General features: G+C 44.7%; 1 protein-coding gene across 10 annotated transcripts in view; it reads right to left on the bottom strand.

The window, feature by feature from the left end:
* Nucleotides 1-5089: 5089 nt before the first annotated feature.
* The window catches only part of LOC138745761 (endophilin-B1-like), a 36899-nt gene continuing 29256 nt past the window's right edge, over nt 5090-12732 (bottom strand). For 4 of the 10 annotated variants that reach the window (XR_011346491.1, XR_011346489.1, XR_011346490.1 and 1 more), the window contains one exon: nt 5090-6520. Coding sequence is in view for 5 of the 10 variants with exons in the window: in XM_069903054.1 (XP_069759155.1) it covers nt 5484-5616; nt 6456-6520 (198 nt within the window). In the remaining 5 variants the exon portion in view is untranslated. Of the gene's footprint in view, nt 6521-8074; nt 8247-8663; nt 9048-12732 lie in introns of those variants that run through there. The other 6 variants (XR_011346493.1, XM_069903057.1, XM_069903054.1 and 3 more) reach the window with 6 other exon arrangements.

Below are 12732 nucleotides of genomic sequence, written 5' to 3'. Positions count from 1 at the left end.
CTAAATATCTCTGTTAATGGCCCCACTATCTGTACACTAGCCTCCCTGAATGTCCTTGGGAATACTTTGTCCAGACCCAGAGATTTGTCCACCTTTATCTTTTTTAACACTGCCATCTCTAACTCCTCGGTTATCCTTATATGATTCATGACCTCTCCACTATTTTTCTTTACTTCAACTGGTACAATATTTTTTTCCCTAGTGAATACTGAGGAAAAGAAATCATTTAAAATTTCCCCCATCTCCTCTGACTTCTCACTCAGCCTACCCTCCCTATCTAAAGGGGTCCAATTCTATCCCTCACTAATCTTTTACTTTTAATGTACCTATAGAAACCCTTTGGATTTATTTTTACTCTGCCTGCCAAAGCCTCTTCGTGCCTCTTTTTGGCCTTTCTAATTTCTTTCTGAAGATTTTTTCTACACTCCTTGTAGTCCTCTTTCAATTTCTCATCACCCTGTTGTTTATACCTCTTGTACACCTCCCTCTTTCTCCTAACCAAATTTCTAATATTCCTCGAAAACCAAGGCTCCTTCTGACTTCCAGCCTTTCCTTTGATCCTCACTGAGACACATCTACTCTGTACTCTCAACATTTCTTCTTTGAATATTCTCCATTTTTCATTTACTTCCTTTCCTGAAAAAATCATGTCCCACTCAATACTCCCCAAATCCATTCTTATTCCTTTGAAATTTGCTTTTCTCCAATCCAGAACCTCAACTTTAGGCCCCTCCTTCCTCTTCCCTAAAACTACCCTAAGATTAATAGAGTTGTGATCACAAGACTCAATTTGTTCTCTAACATTAACCTCAGACACCTGACCTATCTCGTTCCCTAACAGGAGATCCAGTATTACACCGTCCTGAGTCGGTTCCTCTACGTATTGATTAAGAAAACTATCTTGTACACATTTGACAAACTCTAGCTCATCCAGCCCTCTTACTGCATGAGTATCCCAATCAATGTGAGGGAAGTTAAAATCTCCCAAGATCACTACCTGATGTTTATTACACATATATGCTATCTCCTTACAAATTTGTTCCTCCAATTTTCTTGTCCCATTTGGTGGTCTATAATCCACTCCTATTAGTGCCCTCATGCCTCCTCCACCCCTCAATTCCACCCAAACTGCCTCACTGGACGCTCCCTCCAAACCATCCTGCCACCTCACAGCAGTAATGTCCTCCTTCACAAGCAGAGCAACTCCTCCCCCTTTTTTACCCCCTGTTCTATCACATCTAAAACATTTGTATTCTGGAATATTGAGTTGCCAGTCCTGTCCCTCCCGTAACCAGGTCTCACTAATTGCCCCCACATCATAATTCCAAGTGCCAATCCAGGCTCTAAGCTCATCTACCTTGTCACTCTGCTTTTTGCATTGAATGACATGCATTTCAGTATCTGTCTCACCCACTGGACAACATTAAACCTTCTCCCCACTGTCAAACTGATGTCACAGTATCTGACACAGTTTATTGGACATCAGTATTAAACATTCTCTACTGTGAAACAGGTATCACTGCATCTGCAACATTGAATCATGTATCACTGTTTAACCTCCTTCCCACTGTGAACCTGGTGTCAAATTATGTGTCTCAGTCTACTGTACATCACCGTTGATCTATCTCTCAACTCTGAATCCATTGTCACAGTATTTGTCACATTATAACATACATCACCATGAAACCTTTTCCCCACTGTTGACCTGATGCCACACCATCTGCTGTAGTTTATTGTACATCACTGTTAAACCTTCTAACTACTGCTGTGAACCCGGTCACACAGTATCTTCCTCATTCCTCCGTATATCACCGTTAAACTTTCTCCCGACTGTGAACCTGGTGTAACAGTATCTTCCTCAGTCTGTCGTGCAGCGCTGTTAAACATTCTCACCTCCGTTAACCTTGTGTCTCAGTATTTGCCACAGTTTATCTTATATCACCGTAAAACCTTATCCCCACTGGAAACCTGTTGTCAGATTTTCTGCCACAGTTTATCATACATTACTGATAAACCTTATCTCCACTGGAAACCTGTTGTCAGATTTTCTGCCAGTGTTTAACATACATCACTGATAAACCTTCTCCCCACTGAGAACCCAGTGTAACTGTGTCTGCCTCAGTCTGCTGTACATCACCATTAAACCTTCTCCCAACTGATAACCTGGTGTCACAGTATCAGCCAGAGTTAATCGTACATTAATATTAAACCTCACTTCGGTGAACTAATTTTCATGGTATCTGCCAACATTTACCGGACATCACTGTTAAACCTTCTCACTACTGTGAACCCTGTGTCATAGTATCAGTCTCAATCTACCGAAAATTACCGTTAAACCTTCTCCCTAATGTGAACCCACTGTCACAGAATCTGCCTAATTCTACTGTACATTAACCTTCTACCTACTGTGAAACCGGTATCACTGTATCTGCAACATTGAATCATGTATCACCATTAAACCTCTTTCCCACTGTGAACCTGGTGTCACAGGATCTGCCCCAGTTTATCTTACATCACTGATAACCCTTCTCCCGACTGTGAACCCGGTGTCACAATATCTACCTCAGTCTACCATATATCACCGCTAAATCCTCTCCCCACTGTTTACCCAGTTTCACAGTATTTATCTCAGTCAACCATACATCAGCGTTAAACCTTCTCCCCACTGTGAACCCAGTGAAATAGTATCTGCCTCAGTCTCCCGAAAATCACCATTAAAATTTCTCCCCACTGTTAAATCTGTGTCTCTGTATCTGCACCAATGTATCACGTGTCACCTTTACACCTCCTCCACACTGTGAACCCGGTGTCACAGTACCTGCCACAGTTCATTGAACCTCACTATTAAACCGTCTCACTAATGTGTACCCGGTTTCACAGTATCCATCAGAGTCCACCGTACATCTCCATTAAACCTTCTCACTACTGTGAACTTGTTGTCACAATATCTGCCATATCTACCGTACATTAAGTTAAACGTTCTCCCCAATGTGAACCATTTGTCACTGCTTCTGCCATAGTTTATCGTACATCACAGTTAAACCTTTTCACTGCTGTGAACCCATTGTCTCAGTATCTATCTCATTATCATTAAACCTTCTCCCGACTGTGAACCTGGTTTCACATTATCTTACACAGTTTATCGTACATTAGTGTTAAACCTTCTCACTGCTGTTAACCCAGTGTCACAGTGTTTGTGACAGTTTTTCGTACATCTCCGTGAAACATTCTCCCCACGGTGAAGCTGTGGTCAGGATTACCTGCCTCAGTCTGCCAGATACAGCACCGATTGCTCTCAGCCATAGGTGCTGTAGTTGAGTTCGGGTGGCCAGAGGTGTCTGCTCAAGAAGGCCAGGGGCTGCCATTGTCCTTCAATGAATTGCTCCAGTGCGCCCCCTACTGCTGTGCTGGAAGCATCTACTGTGAGAGTGGTGGGTGTCTCTGGCCTGGCGTGTACCAGAAGGGTGGTGTTGGCCAGTGAGTCCTTGGCCCTCTGGAACACCTCCTGGATGTCTCTGGATGCTCTGCTCAGTGGACCACCCCACAGTATCCCATCAAGCCTAGAGTCTCTGTGTCAGCAATTCTCTGCTGACCACTGGCTGATGGCTTTGTGGTCAAATGTGTTTGTTTATGAAACCATTCCCAGGAAGGTGATGGGGCAAAGTCTTGCTGACTGGGACATTGAGTGGCACCAGGGCCAGACCAATCTTTCGCAACACCTGAGCCAGGTAGAACCTCAGCACATAGCGGCATTTGGTGCCCTTGCACTTTGGTTCCATGCACAGCCACACACAATGATGGCCATGCTGGTTACACCCTTGTCCCCATTGATTGACCATGTACATGGACCCCCACAACATTAGGAAAACTGTTTTGGGAATTGCCAGGGTGGAGGTGTGGGGATGGGCCAAACCTGCCCCACGTGCAGCAGTACTGAGAGTTCCTTTCACCTTGCAACTGATGATCAGATTTTATCCGATTGAAAGAGTTGGGCATCTTTGTGGTTCTCCCTGTCTCCTGGAGCTGGGGGTCTCTATACTGCTCCCCATCTCCTTTAGTTGGTGCTTTGTTCTCCACCAGCCCCACAAGACAACCAAGACCCTTGGATGGAGGGTAGAGGCGCAGAGAGATCAGTGAGAACACAGGTAGTTTCAACAGGGTGGGGTCCATCCAGGTGCCTGATAACAGGAGGAACCAAGTGGGAAGGAGGATGCAGGGCATTCGATAGCAGGACATTGCGAGAGAGTGGATTCCTCAAACTCTTGAGCGGAGAAGGTCCTGATCGATCCATTGGTTTAGCTGGGCCAGGGTCTTGGTATGGCAGCTGACTGGAATTGTCAGTGGGATACTGAGACTTCGGAGAGGAGGGGAAGGAGGGTGCAGTAGTGTCCTGACGAGAGAGTGCTGAGGGAGAGGTAACATGGGTGGAACCTCAAGGCAAGCGACACCTGATTGTTTGCAGGGATGGGATTTGTAAATAGACTCATAGATATCCAGCACAGAGCATCTTTGTCCCCCTGCCATCAGGAAGGAGATATGGAATAAAAGCAGGACAGCCAGGCAGCTTCTTCCCACAGGCCATGAGATTGACAAGGCAACCTGAACTGGATGGGAGCAAAGAATGAAAATGGGGAGAAGAATATGGACTGATTACAACTCAGCCAGCAGAAGAGAGGGGCCGAAGGGCCTGATTCTGTGTTGTCTATCTGGACCAGCCTTTTGGATTCTAGCTTTAAAAAACCCAACCATTTTTAAATTTAATAATAACGGTACAGAATGAATGAAGACACAAGATGTCTGTCCAGCAGCAAGCATCTAAGGCACTTCCTGAAACGGAGCCTCTGAAACCATGGGAGGTTCTGGCCGGAATGAGGCTCGACTTCTGCTAGAAGGAGGAGAAAATAAGCAGGGATAATGTGGGGGAAGGGGTGGAGAGGGGAGGGGGTAGGGATGGCTTCCTCCGTTCACCTCCCCTTTCCTCCACCCCGTTCCCTGTCCTGCATAAACTTGTACTTCTCACTTTGTTCGTTTGAGATTGGTCACAGTGTTTAAGCTACCGAAAGAAAATAGACACCCACACCGAGAGCAGTTCAGTTTATACAAAGGTTTATTACAAATTCAAAAGCTGATTTCAAACTACAATATGCAAGCCCTTCCCAATTATACTTAGCAACGCCTGGCCTGGTCCCAACTGCCGAAGCGAGGCAACGACTGCACACTTGTAGTAGGTTGTCGTAGGTAGCAGCTTCTCCACCTCCCTCGACTGGGACGTTAGCTGGACTCTAGAAGTTCTTCTTGCTGAAAGATGTTGCCACCTCTCGGAGAGTCTCAAACTTCAGCAGCGCGACCATGGCTTATATTACCCAAAAACTGCTTACCCAAGCATCTATTCCCAGCGCAGTAAGAAAGATAAGCGAGCAAGCTAGCATGTTAGGCTTCTAACAAATAACATAATTTTCAGCTTATCACTTTGAATACAATGGTTATTTTGCATCAAGGCTAGGCCTCTGACAGTCTGTGACCAAAATAAGCAGGAAGATTAAATGTTCTTGGTACACAGATGTCCTTTTGTCAGATAACTGCATCTCTGGCCCCTTGGTGGAATTTAGCTTATGTCTGCTGATTGTAAAAAACAAGCAGGTTCTCAGCCTTGCAGAAGCAAAGTCTGCAAAAGTATAAAACACAGTTTAAGTCTTCCATTACATTCCCCTTCCCATTCCCCTCCCCCTTCCCATTCCCCTACTCTTAACCCTAACCCCTAACAAACCCTAACCTTAACACTACTGATACCCCCTATTCTCCACGTCCCCTAACTCTATCTCTTCCCCTATGCCGTCCCCTAACCCCAACCCTAATCCTACCCACCTTCCCCTAACCCTCACTCCACCTCTACCTCCTACTCCTACTCCCTTCCCCTAAACCCAACACAAACCCACATCCCCGAACTCTAAACCTCACCCTAAACCTAGATCTAATCCGAGCCCATGTCTCCTAACCCTAACCATAATGCTACCTCTATCCCAGCCCTCTCTGACTCTGACTCTACCCACCTTCCCCAACCCAAACCTAAACACTACCCCTATTCCCTACACCTATCCCCTACACCTATCCCCTTCCAGTAACCATACCCCTCACTCATACCCACACCCGCAACCCTACCCCTTACTCCTACCCTTACCCCCTTCCATTACCTCCTTTCTCCTACCCCCTTCCCCTAGGTTAAGGTTGGAAGGGGAAAGGGGGGAGGGGGAAGGGGAGGTGAAGGGAGGAGGGCTGGGTTTAGGGCATAGGTGTGAGGGAAGGGCAAGGTGAGCAGGAGTGGGTTGGGAACGAGGATGGGTAGAGGAGAAGTGGGGGGAAGTGGGTGAAGGGACATGGAAGATGCAGGGAATGGGGTTGGCAGGGCCAGAGGGAGAAGAAGGGGAGGGATTCAGGACATCATGATGTTGTCCGACCTCTGATCAGCTGGGTTGCAATGTTCTTCTGGACTCGTGTCTTGTCTCTGAGATCGCTCCTTCTCCTGGGAAGAGAAATAGGGGTGATAGAGATGCTGTCTGCGATGCCTGATCACGATGACTTTGGAGGGTCCCAACTCTTCCCCCATCACGGCCCTCCCTACCCCTGCACACTAGGGCCTTTTCCCTTCCTCTGCTTTACCTGAGGAAGTGTGTTTTGGAGAAAAGCACGATCTATCTCTGCAGAGCTCAGAGCACCGTGTCTCCATCAGGCAACACCCTGGTTCACCACGACATGGCAGCAAGATGCTGGACAAATCATGGATGGATTGGTCGAATCCCTTCAGCTGACACATATGAACCTACCCCACAACGGTATTACCCTTCCCTCCCTCACACCAGTACCTTCTGTTTTTCTTTTATTCCTGTCCCAATATTAAAATAATTTTCATGCCTTTTATGGACCAGCCTCCGCTACTACCCCTGGCAATGCATTCCAGGCACCCACTACTTTCTGTGTGAATAAAATGTACCCCTCACATCTTGCCTAAAGTTCCCTCCTCTCACCTTATTTAGACGTCTTCTGGTATTCTCGCCCCAGGAATGCACACAATATGCCTAGTGTGGTCTGACTCGAATTTTATACATCTGTAACATTACCTCTCAGTTCTTGAACTCATCCCCTGACTCCTGAAAGCCAGCACACAATACACCATCTTAAACTCCCTCTCAATTTTCACAGCAACATTGAGCGATTTATGTAGCAGGATCGAAATATTTCTCTGTCCTGCACACTATTCATAATCCTGTCACTAACCAAGTGCTCTGCCCTCACGTTCTTGTAATTCGCATTCAATAAAGAAATTGGTCTATATGAAGCTACTTTTAATGGGTCTCCAATCTTCTTTGGAATAACTGTTATTCGTGCCCTTGAAAATGACTCTGGAAATAAACCTGTACCAGTTGCTTGTTTAAGTACATCTGGATTTACAGGATTGAACTCCATCTGTCACTTCTCTGCAAACTGGATGACCTATGACAACCTTCTACACTGTCTACAACATCTCTACCTCTGTGTCATCCCCTGACGTACCCACCCTTCCACTCCCATCATCATTCATAAATAATCACAAAGAGCAGGGGTCCCAGAGCAGATCCCTTTGGAGCGCCACTAGTCATTGTTCCATCTACTACTACCATCTGTTTTCTGCAGACAAGCCAATTCTGAATCCATACAGCCAAGCCTCCATGGATCCCATGCCTCCTGACGTTCTGAATGAGGCCACTGTGAGGACCTTGTCAAGCACCTTACTAAAATCCACGTGCAGCGCATACACACCTTTACCTTCATCTATTTCCTTTGACACCTCCTCGAAATACTCAATTTGACTCGTGAAGCAGGACCTGCTCCTCACAAAACTATCCATGAGTTTCCCCAGCATGTTTGTCCATTGCCCTCGGCCTCAGCATCTGCAGATTCCTGGCCAGCCCGTCCCTTACCCCTTCCCAGAGCTTCCGCATCCTTACAACATCAAACATTGCTGCCCAGTACAGGCCCTTTGGCCCATAAAGGCTGGAATGACCTTTGTAAACAATCCCCACAACAAACTAATCCTTACCCATGCCATACCCATAGCTATGGGTGGATAAAATATCCAATTAACTTCTTTCTGAAATAATGCATCATGAATTTGATGTTGATTCCAATTTTGAATAACTTTTCATAATTCTCGATAAGCTCCTTTAAAATTCGATCCATTATCAGAACATAATTCTTTTACTTGACCACGTCTAGGAATAAAACGCCAAAGAACATTAATAAAAGAGTCTATATCAAGCAATGACGCTGCTTCAATATGAATTGCTCTCATAGTCAAACAAGTGAAAATAACTCCATATCGTTTTTCAACACTTCGTCCTCACTTTACTTGCAAAGGACCAAAATAATCAACTTCCACGGATGTAAATGGGAATTCATCAGGTGAAACTCTGTCCTGTGGTAAATCTGCCATTTGTTGTTGTCCAGGTTTTCATTCTCTCTGTTAGTCACAAAGAGATGAAACCTCATGATTTCATTATTAATATATTTAAGCACTGATGTTCTATCAGTCCAAAACACAGGATCTGCTAACTCCATCTGTAATTCTCTTCTTAACATAGCGTCCATTTTACTCGCCATAATAGCAGCAGTCAATTCCATTCAAGGTCTGGTGACTGACTTTAATGGAGCCACTCTGGCTTTTCCCATTACAAATCCACCATCTACTTGCACTTGGTTATTTCACAGGACTCAGTAACTGACAGGATCAAAACTACCTTCACTTACATCAGAAAAATGGTGTAACTGAGCAAATGTGGCCACTCCAAAGTCTGTTGACTTCAAAACTTCCAAGTATTTGAAGACGTTCAATCTAATTTCTCCAATCTTGTGCGATGGATTCTGGATTAGTTTCATCCCATCCAAATTTTCTTCTGCACAAAACTGGTATTTGGCCGGGCTGATCATTAGGCTGAATTCGGCCAGTCGGGAGAAGAGGGTGTGCAGTTGAGACTTGTGTTATGCCCAGTCTCTGCTGGTGACAAGAATGTCATCTAGATAAATGAACACGAAATTCAAATCCCTGTCCACCTTATCCATGAGGTGCTGGAAGGTCTGGGAGGTGTTCTTGAGACTGAAAGGCATGCATAAAAATTCGAACAAGCCGAAGGGGGTGATGATGGCTGTTTTGGGGATGTCCTCGGGGTACAATGGGATTTGATGATACACGCACACCAGATCGACCTTGGAGAATACTCTCACGCCATGCAGATTGGCCATAAAGTCCTGAATGTAAGGGATGGGGTAACGGTCAGGTACTGTCGTGTCAATAAGCCATCGATAATCTCCGCAGGGGCACCAGCCATCGGAGGTTTTGGGACCAGGTGCCGCGGTGACACCCAAAGACTGTCGGAGCGACGAATGAACCCCAGTTCTTGCAGATGCGAGAACTCCTCTTTCGCTATCTGGAGCTTATCTGGCGGGTTTAACAGTATTGTACGATAAATTGTATCAGACACTGTCACACCAGGTTCACAGTTGGGAGAATATTTAACGGTGATATACATTAGACTTTGGCAGATACTGTGACACCAAGTTCTCAGTAGTGAGGTTTAACAGTAACGCACGATAAGCTGTGGTAGATACTGTGATACCAGGTACACAGTTGGAAGAAGGTTTTACGGTGATGTAATATTAACTGTGGCAGATAAAGTGACACCAGGTTCACATTGGGGAGAAGTTTATGGTGATGTACAGAAGACTGATGCAGATATGGTGACACCGCATTCACAAGGAGGAGAAGGTATATCAGTGATGTACAATAAACTGTGGAATATACTGTGACTCCCAATTTTACAGCGGGGAGAAGGCTGAACTATGATGTACGATAAATGGTGGCAAAAAGAGTGAAAAATGTGTCAACGTGGGGAGAATGTTTAACGGTGATGTACAGTCGACTTCGGCAGATACTGTGACACTGTGTTCACAGTACTGAGAAGGTTTAGCAGAGATGTATGGTAGAATAAGGCAGATTCTGTGACTCCAGGTTTACAGTGGTGAGAAGGTTTAAAAATGATGTACAATAAACTGTGGCAGATACTGTGAAACCTGGTTCACAGTGGGGAGGAGGTTAATGGTGATGTACAGGATACTACGGAGATACGTTGATTCTGGGCTCAGAGTGGGAAAAAAAGCTTTATTGGTGATGTATGGGGAACTGAGACAGTTACTGTGATACCGGGTTCATAGTGGGGAAAATGTTTAACAGAGCTGTACGATAACCTTTGGCGAATAAAGTTACACCAGCTTCATATTGGGGAGAATTTTTAATGATGATGTACACTAAACTGTGGCAGATACAGTAACACCAGGCTCACATTGAGGAGAAGGTTTACTGGTGATGTACGGTAGACTGGCAGGCTCTGTAACACCGAGTTCACAGTAGTGAGAAGATATATTAGTGATGTACGATAAACTGTGGCGGATACAGTAAAACTGGTCTCACAATGGGGAGAAGGTTTAATGGTGATGTGTGGTAAACTTAGGCTGATACTTTAACACCAAGTTAACAGGGGGAGAAGGTTTAATGTTTATTAAAGGTAGACTGAGGAAGAAACTAAGAGACAGGATTCAGAGTAATGTGAAGGTTTAACAGTGATTTACTATAAACTGTGTCAGATACTGTGACAAGATGGCGCAGAGGGTAGACGTGTGGTTCCACCCTTCAATAGTTAGACAATTAAATGCTCGATTTTAAAAGTTGTAAAAGTGATTAAAAATACTATTTATAGACTTTGGAATAGTGGAGGATCGAAATGGCTGCAAATGTGAAAAAATCGAAAACTCAGTTACAGAAGAAATTACCTGACAAAAGTGTTGAAGAATTGTACTTGAGTTCAAGTTGAAGCACTGGAGTCGTCGACTGGAGTCCCCAAGCCTCAGAGGACTCCTGCCCGGCTACGTATTTTGTCAGCACCATTTGCGTTATCGCAAGATGGTGCCAGCTCAGCAATTAGTTCAGCGGTTTCGACTCGTGCACTCATGAACACAGGAGTGAGGGCGGGCCAGCTGAGCGAGGACAGGCCCGTGAGCCTGCAGCATTGCCTGGTGGTCAGGGGAGGTACAGTGTAGCTTCAGAAGACGCACCTGCGCAGTTGGTGGCCCTACCGGGCATGCGCAGTGTGTCGAGGGTCAACAAACATTTGGAGAAGGTGTGGACTGTGGGGGAGCCTGAGCGACGGTGAACTGACGAGGTCGGCACACTGTGTCGGGTGTCCAGACCCGCAGCAGCACCGGAAGAGGACCTATTGCTATGGAGGAAGAAGATGCTCAACTTCATTAGAATTTGAAGAACTGGGGACTGCGGCAAAAGAAGGTCAGCCTCAAAGGGAGGTGATGGATCCTGGACTGGATTCTGTGTTTCCAATTCTGGAAGGGATTGCTCAGCTCATGGAAGATATGTCAAATATATCAATGCAGAAGACTCATCAGATTTTTGGAAATGAAAACTAAAATGAACACTGTGTGTGAAGAAATAACTTTGATGAAGCAAGATATTAATGTAGTTAAGAGTGATATTACGAGATGGACACGATCAGTGGATACTGTGCAAGAACATTTTAAAAAGATTGAGGAGGCTTTCTTGAATGCAAGAGTCAAGTGGAGCGTAATAGAGAAAAAATGGAAATAGTGGAAGATCCTTTTGTAGATTGGGGGATTCAGAAGAAGGAATTATTGAAGAAGTTTGACTCATTAGAAAACCAAAGTCGTAGAAATAATGTTAAGATAGTAGGTCTTCCGGAAGATATGCAAGGTTCGGATCCGGTGAAGGTTTTGAAGAAATGGATCCCAGAAGTGTAGGGCAGGTAATTCATTCCAAATGGACTGGAATTAGATCGAGCGAACAGAGCATTAAGAAAGAAACCGTTTTCAGGCCAATTACCACGAGCAGTTTTGATTCGCTGTTTTAAATATCAAGACAGAGAGATGAACCTCCGATTGGTGGTGCAGAAAACACGGCAAAATCAGGCTCCACTGATGGTTCAAAATAATAGGATTTTTTAAAATGCAGATCTGAGTCAAGAAATTATCAGAAGAGACCGAGAATTTAATTCGGCCTAAGAAGTATTGAGGCGAAAGGGATATAAATTTGCTTTTCGTTATGCGGCAGTATTGAAAGATTTTTATGGGAATTTTCAATCTCAGTTTTTTGAGAATCACCACGATGCTTTAATATTTGCTAATTCATTGCCAGATGTACGAGGAAATGGGCGATCGTCACCATTGTCACCGAAGGGAAGGGTCAATGGGAATGGAAATGGGAAGATTGGAAAATATGGAAAGAATGGGAAAAAAGTTGAATTAACGCAAAGTCTTCTCGATATTGAAGATCCGGAACAATCATTGGGACTGGAATCACTGGGTTGAATGTTTTTGTTTCAGGACTTTGTGAAAGTCTGACTGGGGGTGAGTGACACTGAGTCCTTTAGTCACCTGCCACTTGTGGACTTTACCACACCCAGATTTTTAGGGGGCTACTACTCTTGAGTAGCTTGTTTTGGGATTGATGTTTCTCTTTTTTTTGGAATTTTTAAAATAGGTGGGATTCGAATACAGCAAGACTTAGAAGGGGAGCATTATTTTATAGTAGGATTCACATTTGTGAGAAGGTTTAACAGTGATATACTATGAACTGTGTCAGATACTGTGACACCATGTTCACAGAGGGAGAAGGTTTAA

Source organism: Narcine bancroftii, chromosome 11 (genome assembly GCF_036971445.1).
Source record: "Narcine bancroftii isolate sNarBan1 chromosome 11, sNarBan1.hap1, whole genome shotgun sequence".
NCBI classification, from domain to species: Eukaryota; Metazoa; Chordata; class Chondrichthyes; order Torpediniformes; family Narcinidae; genus Narcine; species Narcine bancroftii.
Note: the sequence above shows the minus strand (reverse complement) of the source record. Positions and strands in the feature narration are given on the sequence as shown.